We start from the raw sequence: 27,775 nt of genomic DNA, 5'->3' as shown, positions 1-27,775 counted from the left end.
AAATGACTCCCCTTGTGAGTATTAAGAAACAAGTCCAACACCATTTTTAAAAGTGACAAGTATGGTCACCCAGTGCAATTCATAGGTTACAGGACTGGTGAAATCATCCTTTTTCTCAATGCGCATTTGTAACTTTAGAAAGATCGGGAAACAGATGAGGGGAAGTCATAGCAGATCAGAACAAGAAACTAATAAATTCTAGGAATCTATGTTAACGATACGGATTGTATGGAAGTGGCTATATGCCAGATAAAAACTGGTATAAGTATCTGTTACTGACCCAGCTGTTTCACTTATAATCAGAAGCCACATGAACTAGCAAGACCCCCTTCTTTGCCAGTTTCCTAAAGAAAGAGCAACTGGCTACTAACAGATCTTAATAATCCACAAGGCCTGAAGAGCACTACTTTAGAAAAGCTTTTCTTCTTGACAGAAATCAATGAAATGCCTCTTGAACACAGCAAGAAGAGAGTCTGTTCTGTCTACAATGCAAGCCTCTGCAGAGCAACCAAGTGCCAACAAAGGGGTCACATTTCTCACCCATTCACTGGATTCTTTTGAGTTTCTCATGCTTGCAATAATCTGAGCAACACCATTGCTTCCAATTTGAAACTCTTTTTATACAACCTGTTAAGCATATTATGAAGACACAAAAAGCTCCTGCAACCTACTGCTGCTGCTATTAGTCATGTGAATCCTGTTCAAATCAATTTATTTATATGTAGCCGCTTAGATTCTGACCCTTTGCAAAGACTGGAGAAAGCAGGAGAAAGAAATCAAGCAGTTCTGCTTCCACAGAACTCACTGTGATTACAAGTGTTTGGGAGTGGGAAATTGGTACATATTTTGCAATTTCAGAACGCAAGAGGAGCATCCACTTCCTCCATTGATGCAGACAAGCTGCCTGCAAGTATGGGTCATGACAGGGCCAGGAGTCAAGTGCTAAATAAATGCCACCTACATACCGCCACCAAGTAACTGTGCCAAGCAGAGACTACTTAGAAAACAGACATCAGGAGTCTCACTGGACACAATGCCAAATGAGTCCTGTGAATTTGTGAACAGTATTCACCCTACTTTAGAAAGGGCCTCCACCCCTGCTAAAAATTGTCTCTAAATTTATTTCTGCAGGCTATCATGTTTGATACTGTTGTAAATCTAGTGATGCATTTGTCAAAGAGAACACACACTAAGTCTTTCTATTGTCTTTACCAGATAATCTTGTCCTGAGATACAACAATTAGCCTGGTCACAGATACTGTCAGGGCTAACATCTCAACAAGGTTGTCATGGACTACAACCTTTCCTATGAAATTTCAGCACTATCCTACTTGGTTTCCTTAAAAGACATTTTAAAAGGGAGGGGGGGTGGTCAGAGTTGCTACATAAAAATCCTCCTTAAGGATTTTCACCAAGGCAGAAAAAAATGAAGTGTTTTCCAGCTAAAGAGATACAAGTCCTACATTATTTTGATGCATAACTTTCTTTTATTTAAAGCAGCCCCATAACCTTGTAAACATTCACTGAATAATCATTTGCTATTTATACCTATTTTGAAATCAAGCATGTTTATTGAGGGTATCATCTCAGGGTTGTTTCCACAGACAACATCCCCCTCTACTACATCAAGATACAACACACAAATACATGTATACAAATCTGTGCTTATTTTATATGAAGCTTTATATCCTACCCTGCAGGTGCCTACACACCACTCAATGAGAGTCAGTGTTATTACCACAAGCACTTGTGCTGGGAAATCAAACACATGCTGATTTACACAAAAATGCACACTCTTACCAACTTCACACATCTATATGTGTGCTTTTCCTAAACAACAATTCTCAATAGGAAAAAAAGAAAACCACAAGTGAAACAGCCCTTCACACGGAAGAACCAAATTTCAGAATGTTGCTGAAATTTCTTTAGCATTGCTTTTCCAGATGTCAGTTCACATCACATTTGTTATTCTAACTCTGGCACAAGAGGGCTTAAAATGGAGGTTAATCGGATCCTAGGAGGCAACAGACAGAATGTAATTTAAAATGGTGGGGATGAGTTTGCTCCTTTTTTGACTGTATGCAAATTGATCTATCAGAAGGGATCCAACTATTTGCTTTTGTAAAGCAAGAGACATAAGCCATGGGAAACACCATCTAAACTATGTTAAAAACAGCCATTGTAAGGTACCGTATATTAATAGGATCCCAAGTATACAGTTTGATGAATTGAGGCAGATAAGAATAAAAATCCCAGAGAATTCTCACAATCCTTCTGGGAAGAAAGGCTTCCAAAGCAACAGAGAATGCATCTCTGTGTGTAACTATTATCTGAACCTGGTTCACACATACTAGCCTTGATTTATTTTAAGATTCAGTATAGGATATGGAGGGGAAGGCAGCCTTAAGGGATAATGGATCAAATGCAGTTAACACTGCAACCCTGAGCACACGTCTACTCAGAATTAAGATGCGCTGATTTTAATGGAGCTTGCTCCCAAGGAAAGTTTATACAGACTTGCAGCATCATCCACACAGACTAAGAATGTTCTACAAAGTACGTACAAATAAAATTAGAAATACAACACCAATTGATTCACTCTCAGATAAATGTCAACACCAAGCAAACACACATGGAAAACAAAATTAAAATATTTCACTAGTGTACCCAGTGTTAAATAACCAATGTGACTAACTTAGGTCCATTAATTTCAGTGAGCCCACTCACTGTAAAACTTATCTGGATACCCCTTTGTTCAAGTAATACTACAATCAAATTATGGCTTCGAGGGATTCTTCTTTATTCTTACAAATAAAATTGTATCACCAGAAGCTGAAATATCACCACAAATCAAATTCTGCATTCTTCTAAAAATGGCTTACTGAAAATATTTCTGATTATATAATTCTTATTACAATGAAAAGTTCAAACAAATGGCCAAAACTCAGACATATTGTAACATATTCTGGAATCACTCATCTCTAAAATCTATTAATTTTACAATTGCTTTACATTGTTAAGGCCTTGTTATTTGGGGTGGGGGGGTGATTCAACGGTGTATTATATCTGCAAGCCCATAGGCAGGATCCACTGGTCTAACATTGGTTTGTCTTAGGCAAGGATTCCCAATTTGTCTTTAGTGCTAAGCAAAGACTGTGTGAAGGAGAAATGAAACAAACAAACAAAAACCACTTCCCAGTCACACAGGAGGAGGAGGAGGAAGAAGAAAGGGGAAACACACAAACCAGATGTTTCACTCATATTAATGGAAGTTCATCTACAGCACATTAAACCATGTTTTAGCACTGCATGCAAGTAACCAGTAGCCATACAGTCAGCTAAATTTTTACCCGTGGCGACTTGAAAATCTACTGTTGCTGCTGCAAAAGTGCTACAAGAAAACAGACTCAGCCACTTTAGCAGCTCAACAATGAGCCGATTAACTAATGGCTGTAATATCACAAGCCAACTTCTCCTACCTCACCAAGAGGTTTTATAGCTTGGCTTTGTTTGCTTTTAGTACATGAATAAATAAATGTGACAGTCATTAATGGGGTCTTGAAGAAAAATATTAAGATGGGTATGGAGAGAAAGGCTAGACAGATAATTTAATCAGCATTCAAATCAGTGACTGGTGTATCGGTCCAATGAAGTGCAGAGTTAGGCTCATACCAGCACACACAAAATATACATACAGCAAGCTCTAAATTTATATTCCATTGCTCTTGTTCTTTTTAACAATCACCACAATTTTCAGTACACTGAACTTATTGTAAAATCCTCTTTAAAACTTTGATATAAAAGATAACATAAAAACTATAGATTACACAGTATATTGTATGGATACAGCTACCACCACAAGCATGCAAACATGCTGTGCTCATCCTACATTCATTTGCCAGATGCCATTTTGCAGCCTTATCTCGTCTTATATTTCCCTGAATTTATTTCACAGTCATTGGCAAAATACATTTTTATCAGTTTGGGCTTTGTGGCCCATCGATTTAGAGTAAAAAAGAACAAGGGGGAAATGTCACCATATTGCAACACTGGATTTATTGGTAAGAGGAGAAAACAGAATGTGCTCACCTGGAAGTGATTTTGAAGAAATTCTCATTAGACATTGCTTAGTATTTCAGAATTTGAAAGGACAGCGATCATAAAGCACGCCTTCCATACCTAATGAAGTTCAATATTCCTCCAGAATCTCTCTCTCCTATTATCATCCAGGAGAAAAACCAATCAAAAGGGATTTCTTCTTTCTTAGCAGCATTTTTGCCAAGCTTCTCATTTGTTACTGATTTCGGCAACTGTTTTGTGTTTTTCTTTGTCAACGTTTGAAGTCAGATATGGATTTAGTTGATAATCTGCTTGCTGGGGTCAGATTCGTTTGCTCTACCTATTAATGTGCCAGAAAGCCAAAGAAGGCACAGTGCTAATTGTTTACACCCTGCATAGCTTTACACAGACCAGTTGTACTGCGACTATGAGAACGGACTAACACATCATATGGAGCCAGCAGCTTATACTACAAATAAATTTCATGCAGCTGACAGGTGGAGATATATCTCTGACCTACCTGCCAGACAATATACTGTGAAAGATTCCTTTCGAGGTTGACACTAGATTATCCTTAGAATGCTGGATAGATGAACTTTCCCTTCCCTTGTGGTCCTAAGTACAGTATCACTGTGCCCCCAAGAGTCAGTATGGTGTAGCTGTTAGAGCACATATAACTAGGAGCAAGGGGACTCATGGTGAAACCCTCACTCAGCCATGAAACTCACAAAGTAACTTTAGACTAGTCACCACCTCTCAAGTCTAAACTAAAAAGAGGACATAGAATTACATACACCCTGCTATGCTCCAAAGAGGAAGGATGGTATATAAATGCAATCACAACACCAGGTAGGATATGAAACAAAATGTTGCATTGCAAACCTCCATAATTCCAGGATACTCCGTTCCATTCATCATCCACTCCACCCCAACAGTCAACTAGCAACCTATGCCCACTGTGCATGCTCTGTCTTCTTTGAGCTATATTGGGTTTCCCTGCCAAGCATACAGATACCTGCTTCACATGGGTGGATGACACCTTCTAAGAGTAGGCATGCAGAAGAAATTCAGAATTAGTATACATGATAATTGCACTATGTTGTTGTCAGCAGAAGGTCTTTACTGATGCAACAATGCTTATACCGAGATCCCTTCGTCCGCCCCCCCTAAAAAAATTTGAGCCTCTCCCCCCCCCCAGTTGATGGGCATTGCTATTCAAATGGTGGGTGGGTGCTATGTCATGTGATCAATTATGCAAGGCAGGGCTTACCTGCCCCCCCCCCAATATCTTATTCAAGTTGGCACCCCTGTGCCTGCTGATTCACTAGCACTTGGACACCTAAACCTATGCACTATTGTCACAGTGAAAAGGTTCATAGTGCAACGTGGGTTATTGCCATTAGTGTGGAGTTTGGAGGCAGGAGTAGCTAAAATGGTATCCTCCAAACGTTCTGGGTTACATGTCCCATCACACTGATCGCTGACCGGGTTGGGGGGGGGGAGGTGGCTGATGGGAATTGTAGGTCAAAACATCTGGCTACCCCAGTCTGAAGTATCCCAGAAATTCCTTAAGCAACTGTGTCCGAGTTGCACCACCTTTCTGCAAGTTGGCTTCTTTCAAGGTAGTTACAAAACTTAAGACATAACTTCTAATAATATTAAATACATCCAATGTTTCCAAGCAAAATTTCAGCATAGGAATTCAAGATTAAAAACTGAATCCTTGCTGAAGTGTAACATATGTGGCATGTACATGCACTACACACCCAAGACAGATTAACTCACACATGGGTTTCCAAGGCAATTAAAGGTTGGTTCCACCTATACTTTGTAGTGACAGGTGCAGTGGCTTCTATTCAAGCTGTCTGAAAGCAGCACTATTTGCAATTTGGAAAATGTTTCTCATCATGTTACACAGACTCTTTCACACTGGTGGAAAGTTCAGTTCTGACTAAGGATTCTAACTCAGGCTATGAAAAACTTCCTTTTTCTAAAAGAGACATATAGATTTCCATTCAAACTGCCACTTCCTCAGGTTATGGCCACTTTCTATCCGAGAAATGAAGACCATCACACAGAATTTAACATCAGTGACATTCAGGCAAACAACTAGTAAACAATATAGTAAATGGGGGGGGGGACCTTCTTGTAAACCAATGGAAACTAAGGAGAACAACAACTACTCACCAGCTTTTCCAACTGACAAAAAGCACAGAAAAAGGCATGTCAGCAGCTACTCCTTCTCCTTGCTCTCTGAAACTGAAAGGCACATCTGCCAGCCATTATCTTTCTACTCTCTGCTTCTAAAGATAACACCAAGAAGCCAGAGAAAACAAAATTATCCTAGAATATTTAGATAATTTTAGCAGCATCTACAAAGTCAAAGTATTATTATTTTTTTCATTTTAGTAAAATCAAAACTAAATAAAATATCCCAGGTTTGCAGTATGCAGCACCAAGAGATTAAAATGCAAAAACACACCTTTAGGGGGGGGGGAGTATGGAAATTAATATCTAATGCAGAATAACTAGAGTCAGCATGGTCCAGAAATGTATATTATTTCCCTTAGAAGACCTAGCCTCAAGCGCAACCTACCACAGGCCAATTGTCACTCTTGCATGTTCACAGTTACTTGCCATGAAAGTAAGTCTGCCACGTGATCTACCTCACAAGATTAATGCAAAAGGATGCAAAATACATTTTTAAAAAGCAATTTAGGCTGCAATACTACACAAGCATACTTGTGAGTAAGTCCCATGGAACTCAGAGGATTTACTTCTGAATAGACATACACAAGATTTCACAGTTTAATGAGTGCTTTTGAAATCAGCATAAAAAAGCTCACAGTAGATTATGGTTTGCTTGTATTAGCCTTTGGCTAATTAAACAATCTATGGCCTTTTAAATTGTTTGAGGGGTGTTGTTTTTGTTTGTTACTATGTTATGTATTTTTGTGCTTTTATGCTGTAAACTGCCCTGTGATCTTCAGATAAAGGGAGATATAGAAATTAGATAGATGATAGATAGATAGATAATTGTAATGTACAGTGGTACCTCGGGTTACATACGCTTCAGGTTACAGACTCCGCTAACCCAGAAATAGTGCTTCAGGTTAAGAACTTTGCTTCAGGATGAGAACAGAAATCGTGCTCCGGCGGCATGGCGGCAGCGGGAGGCCCCATTAGCTAAAGTGGTACTTCAGGTTCAGAACAGTTTCAGGTTAAGTACGGACCTCCGGAACGAATTAAGTACTTAACCCAAGGTACCACTGTAGTTCTTAGACTAGATAATATTTTATGAGTCAACTTGGTGGATTTTGCTCACTCTTCCAAAATTGTTGCCACAGTGGTTGAAATATTCAAATTATAACTTCATTATATTCTTGGTACTTAGAAAGGCTCAGGTGTGCAAAAATCCGCTTTAAAGGTGGCAAGCGGGAGAGTTTCTTACCTCCTTCCTTTGCAATATCACCAACAACTAGAGCCAATATTCTAATGCAATGCCACACTAAAATTGCTTGCTTGCCTTCCATTTTACACTGATCACAACACCAGACCCTTATTTGCTATGTCTAAAGCATTACAGGACATCAGTTTCACCCACTGGGGCTATGGGTTTGTGACAGCTAATTCTACACACATACTGGCTGAGGGTCAGAATTTGAAGCAAAGCCAACCACATGCAGCATCACATACGTAAGCCGTTTTAGCCCACCTAGTGACACATTTAAAAACTGGACCTCATTTAACATTCTTCAAAGATGGTATGCTGGAGTAACCCAGTGTTCAGTATATCTTAAGCACTCCATCTAGCTATTTAAAAAAACAACAACCCCCAACCAAGATGCCAGGAGACAAGTGTTAACAAGCAGGCAACCTACCCAAGCTTGAATGCTCAAGACCCTATGATGATGTTCGCTCCTCAGTTGGAGTCTATTAGTATTGCCTCCCACAAAAAGGGCCCGTGACTAATAATTGTCTAGCTAAGTGTCAATTTTCATAGGAAATGTCTCCTGATAAACAGTTACCTCCTTTCCAGTACCATTTGCCTTTAATAACAACCATATCTACAGCTCCCTGCTGTGTAAACAAGTAACACTAAGCTAATCAAATCTTGGGGGATGAGTTAACAGTATAACAAGCCTGGGCAATTTGTATGGAGGCCCTGGGCTGCCCAGATGACAAGATGCACTAACGTGGTCCAAAGGAAAAGAAAGCAATACATTTGTCCCGGGCTTAGAGGAAGGAGTTGCCAGAAGGAGGCGTACTCCACTCTAGGGAGTACAGGGTTCACTCCTTAGCCATTTTTCTTCCCAAATATGCCCTGAAAGGCAGTGGAGGTTTAGGATCACTGTTTTCATTCTCCAGGTGAACAAGTCCCATCTGGCCCCTCATTTCCCTGGCTTTGGTTCCATCCACTGTTGGTCTCTCTGCCTTCTACCCCACCAACCCCAATCTTCAGGCTTGACTACTGCCACGTATTTTATGAGGAGCTGTCCTTGAAAGCTGATATTTCAAAACAGAAATACTACTGAGGGTCACTAACTTCTGGGCGCACCTAGAACAATGTTCTGTCTGCCAGACTGTAACTTCCAGTATGTGTGTTAATGCTGCTCAGAAAAGTATCAGAACTTCTGTTATAATGTCAACCGTTTCTAAGTTCTTACTTCTCTAGCCCCATATTCCCAAGAGAAAGCTCTGATCATATTATGCAAAACTGATACCATATTTTCATTTTTCTCCAGCAGGCTACCTAAATATATGCACTCAATTTTGAAAAACGGCAAAATGCATTTGCATTCTGCACATGAAAGAACTGCAAATGCAAAACTAAGTAATGTTTTCCTTAAAATGGAAGAGGTTAGTCTGTACTAACTTTCAGCACTATGTGCTTTTAGCAAGCTGGAGTGGTTCCTTCAGAGAAGCTGCAGGGATAATTACTTGATCTCATGAAAACAGATGAGGAAAAGGGAAGAGCTCAGCATGGGAAGACGGTGATTCTAGACAGACATAATAAAACTATCATTTCAATCACTTTGATGATCTTTCTGTGCCTATGTCCTTAAATGCCTTACTAATAAGCATTGTTTCCCACATTCATTATTAAGTTATTTAAAATGAAGTCTATCATTGATATCCAGCGGGCTCTTTAATTATCTCCTGCCTGAGCAGAAATGCTTACAGGTCAAGTAAATTAAGGAAAATAAATTTAGTTGAAAAATGTGAAGCACACACTGCTAGAGTAATGACATATTTTTCTTTTAAAAAACAACAACATGAAGTTATATCCATGCACTGGTCCAACCAAAATGCTATGGCATGTCTCAGAAGCAAGGCAGGCAAGTGAGGAGATGTAGGGCAGGCTGTGGCACTGAGGACCACATGAAAGTGGCCCAAGACCCACTGTCTGAGAAACACTGCATGACATGACAAGTTGTATACAGAGGCACAGTTGAAAATCCCAAGGTTTCAGTAAATATTCACTTTCAGAAAACATTCAATCATATTCTGCCCTTATATCTATCACCACTTATTAATGAAATCTACACAGCCTAGTTGTAGTCAATTTCCCCACCCACCCCTCAACTGTGTGTTTGTTGTGATGGGCGTGTGCCTGTAGCTTTTCCAACGAGGTAGAATCTCATCAATTCAATTGCAATTTGAGTAACTACTTTCTGGGAAGACAGATACATGCATTTTCTTTACAATGAGATATGGAGGTTTTCTTTGGTATGGGCTTGGAAATATACAAGTTCTGCTACAGACCCCAAAGAAAAGATTTCACACTTTTGCAGAAGAATGAATAACACAGGGTGGCGTATTTGACAGCATCTTGTGCCTCAGGAAAGCACAGGGTGTGACATGATTATAAGAAGACTGCATTCAGAAGCCATTCTCCTGGATGTGTAGGCATATGATTTTATGATTTGTGGTGCCCCAAAACTTACTGTGGGGCACACACCCTTAATTCCTTGTTTGTTTTTGTCATCTGAGATAATCATGCATTCATGAGTGCTACACAAACACAGCAATTTTCACTGGATAAAAGTATTCTGCGCCTTGAAGGAGATTGTGTCCCGGGTTATGGACAGTTAAGATATTGTGGGGTATTTCAAAGCTTACTATGGGGTTAGGGGACATATAGACTTCAGTTAAAATAAAATAAAAAAATTCTGACCCAGAGGTGTTTTGAACCTCTGTGCAAATAAGGAACTGGGGACAAGCAATAAACTTCAACACATGATTTAAGGCCACTTCCCTAGGTACTACTGCTCCAGCAAGCCACACTTTAAAATAATCACTTTGGGGAGGGGGGGGGTGTGTGTACACACATTTCTATAGTTTTCTTCATATGTACAGTGAAAAGGACTGTGGAAGCGTGTCATGGAATGAAAAGTATGTCATAGAAAACAATACTGAGATGTTTTTAAGAATGTACATTATTTACGCCAAACACTAGCCAAAGGGCATGATCACAGAAGCAGCTTTGCCTCATTTTGGGACCAGATTTACACAAGGGTCTAAACTTATTCTATCGTTTTGCTTTCATTCTCTCCCTCTATGTTTGAATTGCTGTTTACTATCTGGTTTTAAATTTTTAAAAGCTTTCCTTCTGTAAATTGTTTTGCTTTCCATATCACTGCAGACCACCTTTAACTGATCATGACCCTAATTACATTGAAAGCAGGTCAACACATGTCACTGTTGACTGTGTAAATCTATAGGCATAAAGAATAAAGCCATGCCCTAGTCTTGGCTAATGAGATATAAAGAATAGGAATCAAAAACAGAACTCCAGAAATTTGATATTGCTGCTCTTTAAGGACAAATAAATAATATGCATGAAATATAATGATAGCTCAACATGAAAAATTATTTGTACAACCCTCATCTGCCTCTTACAATACAAACAAGGGCAACACAGAACCTCACACTCTTTAACAACAGAGCGAGTCAGTCTGAGAGCAACAATTATTGGTTGTAAGAGGAAAATGCACATTCCAAGGTAACAGTTCATCTATTTGTAAGATTAGCTCTCCCTTTGTATAGAATGACTCAGTACACAACACAGGCATTAGCAATGAATTCTATTAATGCAGATCTTACTGGAAGCTAACTTGAATTTACTTTACACAGTTAAGTGACTTTATTTCACTAGAAAAAAGGATTCTCCCTAAAGCAAATACATCTACCATTATAAAAGATATTGCTCAAATTTCCCCAATAAATGGCAAAAAGAAAAAAAGCTGTCTTATTAGATTTTCCCCTCAGGCAACATTTTTAAAAATGCAATCTTTTAATGATTGTTTAATTTTCATATAACTAGAATACATACTGCTCTGACGTTGCCTCAATATAATGTCTTATTTTCATAGGAAAAAAACTAATTACATGGTTCAGTAACTTGCCTATGGTAACACATTGATTTTATTTACTTTCAAGAAGTTGGACCCTAGCTCACTCTCAACACTCCAACTAATTCCAGCCACGTTTAATAGCTCTTTCAATTCCTTCTAAGCATTTAGATTACAAGGTTTAAGTGAAGATATTGAAACAATTTACCCATAATCGGTGTTTATTTGTTGCTGAATTTAACAAGGGCTTTTATTGCTGTTGTTGTTGTTTGAAGTACATAATTAGAAATTACACCCTCTCATTTCAAAAATATAAGTATAGCCTAGGTAATTGCTAAACAATGAATACTCTATGATCATTTTCTGATGCATTTGTAAATAAATAATACAGGCTGAGATCCAAAAAGCCCCTCACATAACAAGCAAAAACACTTCTGCTTGCATGGGGACAGCAGAACATCTGAAGCTTTTGCAGTTTCCACCACCATTACACAGGGTGCTTTTCCAAAAGGCCTCATGGTCATCAGTAATGGATTTTTCTGAAGGGGTGTAAGGGACTGCATTAGGAAGGAAGCAGGAAAGTCCCACTACACAAGCAGAATTCCCCAAAGGTTATTTATATACATAGAATCATAAAATTGTAGAGTTGAAAGGGACGAGGGTCATCTAGTCCAACCTCAGATCAAGCGTCTCACGCTCTACCAATTGAGCTATCCAGGAAGCTCCAAACCACAACACTAGAAGAACAGCTTTTACTGTAACTATGTGAGAACAATGTGTGCTGCACTAGGTTGCTCATTCTCTGTTCTTGGAAAATGAGACAACCTGCTGTCCCAGGTAGAAGAGAGAGAGAGAAATTTTTATCTTGGGAAAAGGTCACGCAACTGCTAGCATTCAGGAATTGCAAGTCAACGACAACATCCACAATAACATATTGGAACTATATTGGGGGCAGAGGGATAATTTCAAGCACTACCAGGTAGATGGGGCAGGGGGGCACTGTGGGTTAGACCACAGAGCCTAAGGCTTCCCAATCAGAAGGTCGGCAGTCCGAATCCCCGTGATGGGGTGAGCTCCCATTGCTTGGTCCCTGCTCCTGCCAACCTAGCAGTTCGAAAGGATGACAAAGTGCAAGTACCGGTAGATAAATAGGTGCCACTCCGGCGGGAAGGTAAATGGTGTTTCTGTGCAATGCTCTGGTTCGCCAGAAGCAGCTTAGTCATGCTGGCCACATGACCCGGAAGCTGTACGCCAGCTCCCTCGGCCAATAAAGCGAGATGAGCGCCACAACCCCAGAGTCGGTCACAACTAGACCTAATGGTCAGGGGTCCCTTTACCTTTACCTTACCTTTACCTTTACCAGGTAGATAGATACAGCTACAATATATCTACACGCATTTTTAATGTAACGTGCTTTAAGGATCCTTCCTTCTGGCTCAAAAAGCAAATAACAAATACAATATTATTTCAAGAGCTCAGGCCAAACTACAAAAAGGGTACCCATCTATTATCCCTTCCATGGCTGATAGCAGTTTGGGTGGGGAACACTTTTACGGCAGGGAAAAAGCAGTAGATGAAGAGAATTACGAGTTAAATCCCCCAACACCACAGTCCTGGTCCAATTCTCTGCTACTAAAGTTGGAAGATCCAATCCAGATCTGCATCACAAAAGTGGGGCTTGCAAAGCACCACAAGTCAGCTGACATGGCTCAGCATCCAAGTCCCAAAGTGCAGAGTCCAACAAAGAGTTGGACTGCCGTGGTGGGCTGAAGATGCAGGCTCAGATCCTGCTGATGTGAATCCACAGAGACTACAAAGAATAAATTCCTTTCTGCTGAATAAATATCAGCCCCTGCCTTTGGCAACTTCTGGACACTTGAGAAAAAGTTAAATGGCTTGTCCTCACAGAGTGGAGAGGTTGCCAACCAGAAATCCATAGTTTCATATCAGAGATGAGAACTGTATGACCCAGGAGTTTTGGATTATGCACCTGGATAGTACATTTTACACTATAAAGAGTCAGCTGCCAACACAAAGGTTTAAGAGAGAAGCCATAGTTGAGTTGCAGAGCATCAACCTCATCCCCACAGGATCAAATATTCAGTTCCCAGTGCTTCCAGTTAAGAAGATTGCAGACCCCTAAAGTGCAGCTGGCAGTGGGAATAAACTGCACTGGGTTCACAGGTCACCAATGTAGTGCCCATGGATGTTCGTCCGCCAGCCAGAATCTTCTACTGAATCCACATAAGGTCTCAGTAAATATCCCCTCAAAAAGCCACAATGCCAGAGACCATTTGCACAACGTATGTGAGAACATATGATCCGAAAATATAAATCCAAAACCACCTTTATTGTGACCAACTAAAATGTCAATGCAAGTTTAGTTATAAGGCACCTTTCTGTTTAATTATGATAGCAACCATTTAGCATACACACCTGATCTGGAAATGTATGAAACAGAAAGTTGGAAACTTTTGCACTGATTAAAATTAATCTAATCCTGATTAAGATGAATAGAAGCTATAGAAGAGCACTATAAAGTTGACTAAAAGTATTAGCAGATTCAATGTATTCGTCCCCCTGCCCACATGTACCCACATGTTGTCTAAATTCACACACAAATCCATAGTGGGGGTTTTATAAACTAGTGCCTTTTAACAGACTGAAATGAGGCCAAAAAATGTATTTTTAAATCCTTTGTGAATTCCCTGCTCTCATTTCCTGAGGAAGGAAGTTAAATATACATGTATGGAATGTGCAACAACTGTACTACAGATGGCAAAAAAATAAGATGTCCAGGAAATGCCCAGCAAGCTACACAACGGAGGTTGTGACTCTCGCCAAGTAACAGCTTTTTCTGCTCCCAAGATGTCAACCAGATGTTGAAGTAGCATAAGGGGGGCAGAATATAATTAATGTGTAAGAGGTAAGCCCTTGGCTTAATACAGCATATTTTGGCATGCTAACAGCCATAAACTAAGCTTGTCAGAGCATAAGAGCCCCCAAACTTTCAGTCCTGAATATGTGAAACAATAATAATAAAGAGTCCCTTCTAAGCATATGCTGAGGACAAGCTCCTGATCATTGAACAAAAGATATTCTGGGAACGCCTAATTTAAAATGTGTACCTTCAAGATGGGGCTCAACCCAACCACTTGGACACACACACACACACACACAGAGAGAGAGAGAGAGAGAGAGAGAGAGAGAGAGAGAGAGAGAGAGAACACTACTAGCTGGAATTACGGTTTCAATGTGAAAAGACTACTCAAGGGCCAAAGGGGGGGGGGGACCACATTTATGAATGCAGGAATATTTTCCAGCACTTGCAAGCTAGATACCAGCTACAATCCTTTAATGCTAGGGAATATGAAGAGAGCCGTATGCTGCTTCTTGGATCAAGCTTAAACAGTCATGCTAGCTCCATATGCTCACTTAAAAGACTACTGGCTGCATGTGCATACAACACAATCTAGGTGGCTAGTGATCCTGTCTACCCCTCCCTCCTCTTCATGTTTACCTAGTGTAAAGTTCCATTTTGTAAGCTGTGGGAGGCAGGGATCTTCCTTCTTGTATTCCATTAAGCACACTGGAGGCATTATATCACCAATATTTAAATATTTGAGGGATTTATGCCCCACCCTTCAATAAGATTTCCAGTTTATAACTGTAACATGTGTACAGTACATACATAACATATATAATAAATGACATAGTTTTGTTTTATTATGCACTCTGTATTCTCATTTTGTATTTTTGTGTTATGAACCACCTGGGATCTTCAAATGAAGGGTGGTATACAAATTTTAATTTTAATAATAATAATAATCGTTCACACATAGTGGTAACCCAAGATCAGAAACAAACCATGCTTTACTGCAAACATTGTGCCTGCTTCACTTCCCCCTTTTCCAAGCCAGAAAACAAACCATGTAATGGCTGTCTTACCATCACATGTGAACCAGCACTTGTGGTGTGCTTCTTACAAATGTTAACCCAAGAACAAATCCTGGCTTTTGCTTGTGGTTTGTTTGGAGAGACGTAAACCATGAGCACTGGTTCATACATAATTGTTAGCCAGCTGCTCCATAATTGTTTCTTACCCAGGACAATGAGGAGGAAAGAAGGCACAACTGATCGGAACGGTGTCGGTTCATAGCAAATTTCTACTATGGCTTATCAACCTGACCAGTATAAATGCATAGTCCTTTAGAGGAGTTGAAAATTAATATAAGTTTTCTGTTTTTTTTCTTAAACTTTAAACAATGTAAAGAAGTATATGCCATTTGAGTTTTAATGGCTCATATTTACAAGAAGTCCAACAACAAGGATTTCCAAAGCAACACTTTGACATTGTTTTAATATCATCAACAGTAAGGATACTTTATTAATTTTTCCCTAGTCAAGTATTTCAGCTCAGATGCTTTGGGGTTTTTGACAAGCTGAAGGTATTTGTACAGCATGTAAAATTAACATGGTAAAAAATAGCAGTGCTTACTAGATAGAATTTCAAATGTACCAATGTACCAATTCTGATCCCAATCAATTTAGGGCTTTTCCACTCCAGCAAGAAGCCAAAGAAGTGCCAGTGTCTATGGCATTGCATGGCAAAATTGCATTCAGACTGGTGTCCCCTATAGGGCTTTCCTCCTAATCCCAAAGGCCAAGGCAAAAACTAAGAGGTGCTAAACCAGAATGCAGTCAATTCCCATACCAGAGATTTTCTTCCTCAGCAGCACAACCTGACAATACACAAGGTTCCTTTCAATTCAAGCCTACATTCTTCTCTTTCAACAAAATTAACCTAGACATCACCGCTATCCAATCTACTTTTGGTTTTTCCCCTTTTTCTTTTACTGGACGCTTAAGTTCAAGGTTATTCTTGTATTTAGGTAAATCTGAAACAATGGCAGGTGCTAAGATTCTTTCTTTTGAGACGGAATGAGGAAATACAAAAGATCATACATGCACACAGCGACGGAGTCAACTCCCCAGATGTTACATGTTTTCCAATTTACATTTAACTCCAGAACTAGCAAATATTGTAATTCAGTTACTTAAAGCATTGCACATAAGCCAGAGACATCTTTTTTTACGGCAGCAAAGGAAACAGGAGGCGGAGATTTCCTTCCAGCAAGATGATCACCAAACACACTTAAGCCCCAAACTGCACTTGAAAAATAAATAAAACTTGTTTCATAAAGAGAAAACATATTATTGACGCTTATCTGGGTAAGTAGGAATGTCACCAATGCCTCCACTCCGAACAGGTGCCTCATAAAAAATTAAGAGCCATGGAATTGCTTGATGCAGCACTTCTGAGCCATCGCTTTAATTATACATGAACGCATTGCTACCTGCATAAAATAGGCCAAGAGGCACGCAGAAATCATCCCTGCTCTGAGATTTCTCAGGTTCCTTGCCAAGTAAACAATCTGGTATTCGTGGAGGTACGCATTTTGTAAAGACCCAAGAACGACAGCGCTGACATGTTACAAAGCAGGGTTGGGGAGGGGGGGGAGAAAAACCCACAACCTTGCTAAACTTCCATGACCGCAGCCCAAAGACAATACAGCACACAGCAACCAATTAGGCATTGTGGAGTGCCATGCATATTTTACTAAAAGGACAACAGTCACTGCCTTTAGGATGTTCCGACTATGCAGCTTACAAGTTAAACAGCCTACTTATTTATTTATTTATTTATTTAGCTGTCTTGGATATTTTTTTCCTCCATTCCACTCTTTAACCAGAGTTTATTTATATACCGCATTTTGCTGAAAGCGGTTCGGCTGGCAAAGACTCCCCAAATGGGTTACCAATGAACGATACTAGCAATATAAAACTGTAACAATAATCAATAAAACAAAAAAAGCAACAAACAGCCAGATTATAACCAAGTTTTTTGTTTCGTTTTTTAAGAGAATTCAGCATAAGGTATGCGCGTACACATTAGAAAGCCTGACAGATAAACATTTTTACCGGGCATCAAAAATAAAATAAAAGGGAAACCAGAAAAATTTCACTGAGAAGGGAGTTCAATAAAAACGGAGTGATACAGCTAAAGGGGGATGCATCATTGGGTGATCACCTTTATTTCAGTTTTGTGGAGCTCAGAGCTGAGCATTAATAGCAAGGCAAGCTTTTAGCTTATGAGACTAGCTAGTTGAACCCTTTCTGTTCATATGTAAGCAGCATGCAGAGAAAGAACAAAGAGTCTAAACGTGTGAACCAAAAATAGCCAAGCCAGTAAATTGTCATAGAAAACAGAAAAAAGAAGATGTACAGAAGTTGTTGTTTTTAAGCAGATTATGTTCCTCAACCTGGCCACTAGGCACTGCATTTCCACAGCACTCTCTAAGACCAGACAAATTTTATTTAATTCCTCCTACTGCCCCATTTGTTTTAGTCAGTGTTTGCCTGGGAATGGCATGACAACGCCAAATAGGCATCTTCAGAGCCTGCTTCAAAAGCAATAGAAATTTCTTATTTATGTTCACATTCATTATTATATATCATGACACTAGATTCGTTTTTACCTCCACCCCACATATTATCAAAACATTAGTTGATGTGTTAACTAATCTCTATTTCTGGACAGCTGGGGGTAAGCAGTATTTACAATGGTTTTTTTGTCCACAAATTGGTGTAGTAGCTTCCCTGTCCACAAACTGCCTCAATCGCCAGCAGTATCCAAAATTCTGGTCCAGGGTGCTTGAAAGCATGCACTGTTTTTCTACCTAGCTATGTGAAATTTAACATAATAATTGCCATTGTTCCTATTGGGATAAATTAGAGAATGAAAACAGCCCAATGAATATTGGTAACTGCCTATAGATTAGTGCTGCACTGAATTTTCATGGTATGTTCTTATCCCCGCAAAAGAAGTTGCAATTTGGTTTCGACATAATTTTTTTTTAAAAAAACCCTACTTCACTCTCTCACATCTGTTCACAGCCACTGACCCCCAGAACACATCCTTGTCCTTGCCTCGGCAATAAGGCCAACCATACCCTGCTTTCCTATGCTACAGTAGCAGGGTTTTTTGCCTACCAGTGCTACATGCAGGATTTTTGCTCCCAATTTTTTTATTTAGAACATTTGTTGGCAACCCAATCAACAAAGTCCTCTGGGAGGTTCACACACAGCAGACAATATGCAAATTAAACCATAAAAAACCCAATTAATTTCTGACCTAAAAACCAGCACAAACAGTGAAACAGCATTTAAAACCCAGAAAAATAAAAATGTTCCAAGAGCAAAAAAAAAAAAAAAGCCTCAGAGAATTTTATTTTATTTTATGAAATACATAAAGACCTGTGTGGCACCAGGTAAGTGCCAGGTTGACTCGCATCAGGGAGGGAATTCCATAATTAAGGTGCCACCATCCCTGTTCCAAGAGCTCAAGGTGCAAGCTAAATAGAATAATTCTAAATTGAAAAGTACATCCCCCAAGGTGAAGTGGAGGAACTGGTGGTGCTCTGGCTAGTGGAGATGTGGAAATAGATGTCCTTTATCCATACTGAGGCAAACTGTGCTCCAATGTGATGAAGTGGAAGGACTCTAGACATCTTCCTTGCATCTTATAAATGCATCGCAAGATCTAATACAGGCTGGAGGCCTCCATCTTTCTTGGAGATGGTGAAATCCTTTGAACAGAATCCATGATGTCTTTGGGCCCTGTACACTAGTTCTATTGCCCCCTTGTGGAAGAGGGTTTCAATCTGCTCCTCTAGAGGAGATGGTGGTGTTACAACAGAAAATATAGTTGGGATAAAGTCTCTGTACTGCCCCATTAGGTTAAAAAGACAACGCAAAAAATAAAGTCTCTACATTATTGAATAATATGACCATTAGGTCTCTATGCTCTTCATCTGCCTATTTTAGTTCAATACGTGCGTTTACACTTGTACTCAAAAATCACCAACATTACCAGTATCCTTACATCCAATTTATTTCTGGTCTGGGGTCTCATTCATATATTGCATTCGCAACTTTTAATAAATTTTTCTGTACACAAGCACTGAAGACCACACAGAAAAGAAACGTTCACTGTAGAATTAGAGCAAGATGGAGAAGGGGGAGAATACTTACTGTGTAGCTCACGATGTATCACATCTACTAAGTTTGGTTCATCTCCCCACCAGAATATCCATAACTCCTTACAATCAGGTTTGACATCACGGCGCCAGACACAAAGCAGATTGGCCTGTAGACAGCGGATGAAACTCAGAAGGATGGGGTCATCTTGAGCAGGGGCCGAGATAATGGGGCCACAATCTCCATGGCCTTCAAAGTTATACCTACGCCACTTGATGCCAGTGAGTTCCGCCTGCAGGGAAGAAAATCAAGAGAGTATTAAAACCTTTGCAAGTAACTGATATGCAAGTTTGCCAACTTATTTTAAAGTTCCTTATTTTGAATCTTAGTTATCTAGAAAATAAAACAGATTTTAAAAATCAATGGAACCTGAATTAGCTTTAATCTGATTGGACAGTTCCTCAAATACTTCAGATTTTAAAAGAAACCGTAACACTAGCATTGCTCTTTCTTAAACTTTCAGTGCCTCTTCAGAAGAGAGACCATTGTTGTTGATACAATAGATGTTGGATAAGTCTGCAAAAAATGAATAGGCAGAAGCTTAATAAGAAAGCAGATTTTCATACAAGAGAATACAGCGATACCTCATTTTTTGAGCATCTTGGAAGCTGAACGTTTTGGTTTTCAAACGCTGAAAACCCAGAAGTAAATGCTTCCGTTTTCAAATGTGCCTCGGAAATCAAACAGCTTCTGCAGCCAGTCTTTTAGGCCTCGGTTGTCGAACATTTCAGAAGTCGAATGGTCTTCCAGAACAGATTACGCTCGAGAACCAAGGTACCACTGTACTACGCTTTTAAAACTTACCATGCTTTCTTTGTAGGGAAATAGGTATTTCTCCTATCAAAAGCACTAACAGAAATAAGACCCACGGAAACCAACATGTAAAGCACTTGCAATTTAATATGCAGGGGTATAGCTGAACTGTTTGTTATTGCTGAAAGCTAAGATTCTATATAGAAATCTAGCAGTTCCTCAAACTCCCAGGCACTGCCAACTGTTGCAAACAGAATACAGGATAAAAGTGGATGCCTGATCTGGCTCTGTCTGCACATTATCACAAAACAGAAAACAAAACAAAAAAGGGAACCCTATCTTATACCAAAGCTCTTTTATCTCAAGCTAGTGTTTTATGTTAATAAAAAGATGAAATTTAGAACATTCTTCATTTCATTTCAATTTGCGCCCTATTCTATAATTACATTTTAAACCATTTTGGTTTGACAAGCTCCTGCATCAATGCCCAAAAATATGTAGCTGCTACTAGCATACACAAGATTAAAATATGCAGGATAACTGCACAGCCTGTTTATATTACAGAAATGTAGTACCACATATCTTAATCATTAAAATCTATTTAATCCATTGTTTGAATAAATAAATATTTCAAAATCATTTGGCAACTTAGGGAAAAAACATAAAGCAGTCCTCTGCTTTCAGCAGCTAAGAAACATTTTGGAGCCCTTGTTCTGGGTATCTGCATTCTGCCTACTGACAAGAGAAATATGAATGAAAGTGAATTCATACTGATTTATTATGTGGATTATTAAATTGGGGCACCTAATGACTCTGTTCCCTCATGGCAGGCACACATATATTATCTTCTTCAGAGCAGTTACTTTGTTAATTTACTATTTATTTATTCAATTTGTTGCCTACTTTTCATTATAAAATAATCCCAAAGCAGGGTACAATACTAATGAAACCCAATAGACTCATACGATCTATCAATAAACAAATAAACAAAAGACAGCAAGCTGGCAAGAGCACATACACCAGGGGGTGGAGAACTAGACTGTTGGGGCAGATCCTCAGTTCCCCAAATCCCTGTGGTCAAGCTTACAGTTCAGTGCAAAAATCACCAGGGGTCAGCAAACTTTTTCAGTGGGGGCCGGTCCACTGTCCCTCAGACCTTGTGGAGGGCCAGACTATATGGGGGGGGGGGTTAAAAAATTCCTATGCCCCATAAATAACCCAGAGATGCATTTTAAATAAAAGGACACATTCTACTCATGTAAAAACATTCCCGGACTGTCCACAGGCTGGATTGAGAAGGCGATTGGGCCGGATCTGGCCCCCGGGCCCTAGTTTGCTTACCCATGCCTTACACTATGTGTTGGGCCGAAAACAGACTTAGGCAGCCCCATTCTCCTCATGGTGCCCATACATAATTGAGCTAGTCCCCTGGTGTAGGTGTCCCAAATCCCTAACAACCTCCATTTCTTGGATTCATAGAATTGGAAGGGATCACAAGGATAATCTGGTCCAATACCTTGCAGTGCAGGAATCTTTCACTCAGTGTAGTGCTCAAACCCACAGCCCTGAGATTAAGAGACTCACGCTCTACCAACCAAGCTATCCCTCAGGGCTACAACATCACCTGAACAGGCTCACTTAGGAAGGTTGCTGGGCACTGGTGTAGGCAATATATAAGCAGCATCCCTTTTCTGTCTATAACCCAGGACCAAAATTCCTGCACTGCAACACAACACAGAGAATAGTAGTTGCTATAGCTCAACTGGCCCAGCCCTGTCATCTGACCTCTTCCTCCAATCTCAAGAAGCAGCCATTTCAAGCAGCAAAGAGGAAGCATTCAGAACATCTTTCTAATTTTTGGCACCACCACACTCTTAGTAGTATATATGGGGGGAAATAGTTTGCATTCTTAAGCAGAAGTTTCGCATCTGTATACACTGCAGTAAGCCTAGGAGGTTTCCTGTCCTTCTAGGCGGGGAAAGAAAGGAGCTCATGCTGTATGCATGAGGGGAATCATGGTAAGGAGGGGCACAAACGCACCCCTCCATCATGCGTGTCTGCTGTGGGTATTTCTTAATAAAGGACAAAAGCAGGCAAAAATCTACACGAGGCCACTGCTAGACAAAGGCGTTGGTAAATACTAAGATCATGTAACGGTATCTGGAAGCAATAAACTATGTTGCTAAATGTCTACAGTTTCTGCTCCTTCCTACCCCTGCTGTCACACAGAGAGAGAGGAGAGAGAGAGAGAGAGAGAGAGAGAGAGAGACTAACTGACTGACCAATTTCAGGTGCAGGGCTGGGTGGGGGGGAGTGAAGGAGGAAGCAGCAAAAGCTTTGGCAGTAACAAATGGGAACACACTGAGGACAGGACTTGCCGACAGCTGCCTTGATCATCCTGGGGGATTCCATCTTCTCAGCGAAGCTAGTTACTAACTGTGGCTATACAGCCAGTCCCATAAACCACAGGACTATATTTTAATACAGTGGTACCTTGGTTCCTGAATGGCTTAGTTGTCAAACAAATCAGCTCCCGAATGCCACAAACCCGGAAGTGTGTGTTCTGATTTCCGAAAGTTTTTTGGAAGCCAAACGTCTAACGCGGCTTCTGATTGAGTGCAGGAAGCACCTTGGTTTTCAAACCATTTTGGGAGTCAAACAGACTCCTGGAACAGATTAAGTTCAAGAACCAAGATACTACTGTATTCTGAAACCACTGCAGTACAGCCTTCCAAATCATTTTGCTGTGTAGTCCTCCTCTGCTTACTCCTTCCCAGGTGATACTGCTAGTCCTAAAGGCTACTGGCATTACTACAGGGCAGTCCAGGAGACCATGGACACAGCTCCTCACAGGGAGATAGAAAGAAACCAATCTGGTTTCCCATTCAGGTGCTCAGTCAAGGACAACTGTTGCCCACCTCAGAATAACATGAGGTTGGAGACTCCATCTACATCCACCATCCACAGCTGACACTGCTATACAGTATTTGTTTTACATAAGCAGTTTCAATAGCCTCTCATATTTTTCTGTCTTAACAGGCAGGGATTGAATGTGGGATCATATGAGTCCAAAGGATATGCTCTTCTATGAGCTATGGCACCTCCTCAGTCCCTCCATTCTATCATTCTGCTTTCACGATTATTTTGAACACGACCAAGTACAGACATAAAAGAGACAAATCTGACACCATTGCAAAAAAAAACAGCAAATGCTTCCAAAGCCGACCCTCCCCCGCCCCCCCCCCGCCGCTCAGTCATACTGAAACTTAAAGCTCAGAATTAACGTTGTTATTTCCAAAAATACTACTCCTCAAGCAAGAAACTGGAGCCCTACCCAGTGATGTGGATTTTCCAGAAAAAGTTGAAGATATTTTTCCAACGCCCTAAATCAATTGGGTTCTAATTTAGCATGCTTCAATTATGCATACTTCTGCTTTTAATCCACTCTCTTCACAAAGAATAGAGACTATGCAAGAGATATATTGCCTCAAAAAAGTTATTCAGTCTGACAGATAGTGTATCCAACCATTCTGTTACTAATTAATGGACTTCCCTGTCTTCTTCGCCCTCATATGCCTCCCAGAGTTGCTCAGATTTGGGGGTGCACAAAGGGGTGCAGAGGGGAGGAGAGGAAGGAGATGTCCCATTGCATCGGTGAAAATCTGGGGTGGCAGGTGTCCTCAACAGTATGTCACCCAATCTATTTTTAGAAATGGGAAAATTTAATACACCATCTGATATACAGGGAGAAAGAGGATTACTGCCCCAAATCATTAGCTGCATTTTTTTTCTTTCTTTTGCTTTTCTTTAACTTACAGTGAAAATAATGACCTTACTATAACAGGACTATTTCTAAGGCTTTGTAATGAAAATACCCTTTCAAATTTTCAAATTCCTACAGACACCACCCTGGCAAACCCTATAAACAAGAATACTGTACTGCTGTCAATTTAAACCAAAGCTGAGCTTTCTAGTCACATCACCAAATGTGAAATGCTACATTACTAATTTCAAAACATGAAAGCACAGTATTTTAACTTCCATCTGGCTCTTCCTGCTTCTAACGAAAAACTGAGCAAGCTAACATGCTTGGTGAGTGCTGAAATGAGTTGGTTGGTACATGCCATCTGAGGTATGCAAAAGCTACAATCCTAACAACACTTATTAGGTAGTGATTCCCATTGAAATAAATTGAATTTATGTCTGAATAAACATGCTTAGGGCTGCAATGTGAAGGTGTTATTTTACCAAGAATGTTCAAGTACTGTCTCCATGGTCTGAATGTAACTCTAAACAGAATGTACAGAGAATATGCCTCCTGAAAATGAATTATGAGAAAGGGGCTCCATTTCAGGGAACTTTTTCAAGAGGTGGGGAAGCCTTCAGGGGCACAGAAGTAAATTTATGGAGTCCAACGCATTTTTAAAAATCTTGTGCCTTTGACCTCCAACTCTGATGCAACATATCCTGTTGGTTGTGCCCAAAAGTTCCCCTGTAGGATTCCTCCCAATTTTCTGCCTTCCCATTTTTCTGTTCAACTTTCAAGCACCAATATGCATGTCCAAAATAAACTTTATAATAATGCACACGCAGCCATAGCGCAACATTCAGAGATTGTCACTGTCATGCTATGCACCTCAAGAGAATCCTCAAAATGCTAGACCCTTGAAGGTAACAGTAATGTGGACTTCTTACTTGAGAGCCACTATGAGATCGGGTATTCTTATGTTTCTCCTCCCCTCCATTAAACTGCTTTTGGCCCTTCAGGAGAGGAAGTCAATTTTCAGCATGTGTCACATGCACACATTCACAGAAACAGGACAAATATTTGACTCCCCTTCATCAAAATAGGATTATGAGACAGCTCACAGTATAAACACATCAATAAAACCAATGAACACAAACAAAAATGTGGAACAGTACAAGCAATCTACAACTTCCTATATCAATACAGCGGTCCACAGAATCAACACATAACCCTGCCACAATCTGTAAAAGAAAAACATTGTGAAAAATTACATTTGATTCTGCATTTTGCAGCATGCTAACACAGAGATCTGAATAGGTCCGTATAGTTAAAGCTATGATTTTCCCAGTAGTGATGTATGGAAGTGAGAGCTGGACCATAAATAAGGCTGATCGTCAAAGAATTGATGCTTTTGAATTATGGTGCTGGAGGAGACTCTTGAGAGTCCCATGGATCTTTGCAAAAAGATCAAACCGATCCATTCTGAAGGAAATGAGCCCTGAGTGCTCACTGGAAGGAAAGATCCTGAAGCTGAGGCTCCAATACTTTGGCCACCTCATGAGAAGATAAGACTCCCTGGAAAAGACCCTGATGTTGGGAAAGATGGAGGGCACAAGGAGAAGGGGACGACAGAGCACGAGATGGTTGGACAGTGTTCTCGAAGCTACCAGCATGAGTTTGACCAAACTGTGGGAGGCAGTGGAAGACAGGAGTGCCTGGCATGCTCTGGTCCATGGGGTCACGAAGAGTCAGACACAACTAAATGACTAAACAACAACACAGAGATGCACATACATTCAAGAAGGGGCTCATAAGGTGCATCCATCCCACCAAAAATTTCCTCCCCAAAACAACCAGCATGCAGACAAGTCACCAGAAGCATTACTGGGCTGTAATCTCATCAGGCCAGGTATATTCGGAATTGCCTGCTGTAATGGTTCTAGGGGTTGCTCATGCGTAAATCGGCGCCACACTTGGCTGAGTTACCTGGGTGAACCCTTTCTGTCCGGACAGCCACGGGTTATCTCAATCGCTGGCAGAATCCGTCAGTGGGCGTTTCTTGAACTTCTTCCAGCAAAGAAGCTCTTTGACGCCTAGTGTCCGCCTACTCTCCCTGCGCGGAAGCCTTCTGCGCAAGGAGGGTGTGGGCAGCGGAGGACCCGTGCTCTCCCCGCTGGTCTCCGGCGAGGAGTCATGGAGCCACCTCGCCGATTCCCCCATCTGCCCCCCTTCTCCACTAGTGTTACGCTGATTTCCTTCCCCAGAAGATGGGCTGCTTCTCTCCCTCCCGGTACGCTCTCCGGAATCCCTCTGGAGCCCTCCCTCTCCCTCTGGCTCCGATGGCAGTTCCCCGACACCTGCCCTGAACTTGTTTTAACTGAAGCAGAATTTCTGCCAGTTAACTTTGAATTAGACATGTATATGATCTGAAGGAACTAATAATAAGTGAAAGATAAAACCTGGAACCGCTATTTCAACAAAACCAAAGTAAGTAGGTCAGGAGTAAAAAATTAACAAAAGGTAATGCCTTTTTTTCTCCAAGCAATTTTTACCCCCACAAAATCTTGGTTTGCCACCACCCCCTATCCTTTGAACACACACTAACTCAAACCCACTTTAAAGGCAATGCACATTTTGTGAAAAGATATACACTTCAGTACCACAAATTTCACAGCAAGAGAGCAGGCTATAGTGCATGCAAAGCTACACTTGGGCATTAAGAATAAGTCCTCATTTTGGTTTTTAATTATGCATTTTGAGAAATGTTCAGCGAAATGACTTTCTGAAGCAAGCATTTATCTGTATCATGCAATCTATGAATTATGTGCCCAAAGCTCCAAGCACTCTGTGTTTTGAAGCAATTTAAGTCATCAGCATAACAAATTTTACCGGTTGTGCTGGAAGTACTCTGTGACAAAGTTCTTGCAAGTTATCTTTCACCCCAATAGCTGACCAAAGCTATATATATATTACTCAGCTAAAACTCACAAATGAAAACTGTTTTCCTGTTTACATTCACTGAAGGGGAAACAATGTTATTTCAGTGCAAGAATTGCCCTTGTATGACCACTCAGAAAACCACACTTTACCCAATAAATCTCTTTCATCTGTAAGCAAATATAACCAAGTTGGTTGAATGCTGTTTTCATTACACCTCTTTGTGTACAGCTTACTTTCAGCAGAGTTTGATGTTTTATTAACTTTCGAGTTTTCTGCAATTCTAATGTGACCCTGTACAATTACTATCCACTGATTTCAAAATTTCCTCTACAACAGCAGTCCACACTTGTATCCCACAGGACATCACAGCATGGCATATGTGCAACATAGTGCTCTGGTTCACATATCACGCTAAAAAAAAACCATTTGGCACAAACATGTAAGCACACAGGTGCTCCTCCCTGGTATTTTTGCTCCTGAGCCCCACAAAGGTGAACTGTAGTTTGGCTTAACATGCCATCTGAACTCAGGACTATGGTTTAGCAATCTCCAGACTAACCATGTGCTGTAACAAAGATTTGTTCTTGGTTTATGAATCATGCTTTGTGATGATGATGATGATGATGATGATGATGATGATAGCAGCTAGAACCCCACATTAATCTATAAACTGAATTAAAGCTTTCTAACCAGTATGTTGAGATAAATGACTTTTCTAGATGAAAATCATTTCTCAAATATATCTGTTCAGTAGGAATCTGGGCCTGCTTCAACCTGCATGCCATGAGTACCTCATTTTTGCTTTCTACTTTTGGGCTGC

At 40.3% G+C, this 27,775-nt stretch overlaps 1 protein-coding gene across 1 annotated transcript in view; it reads right to left on the bottom strand.

The window, feature by feature from the left end:
- MED13L (mediator complex subunit 13L) overlaps window positions 1–27,775 on the bottom strand; it is a 169,932-nt gene that overhangs the window by 118,545 nt on the left and 23,612 nt on the right. Inside the window, exon 2 of the mRNA XM_079956280.1 lies at window positions 19,509–19,746. Coding sequence (XP_079812406.1) covers window positions 19,509–19,746 — 238 coding nt within the window. The remainder of the gene's footprint in view (window positions 1–19,508; window positions 19,747–27,775) is intronic.

Source organism: Podarcis cretensis, assembly GCF_951804945.1.
Source record: "Podarcis cretensis genome assembly, chromosome: 16".
Lineage (NCBI taxonomy): Eukaryota > Metazoa > Chordata > Lepidosauria > Squamata > Lacertidae > Podarcis > Podarcis cretensis.
This window is presented reverse-complemented; position numbering and strand designations above follow the sequence as displayed.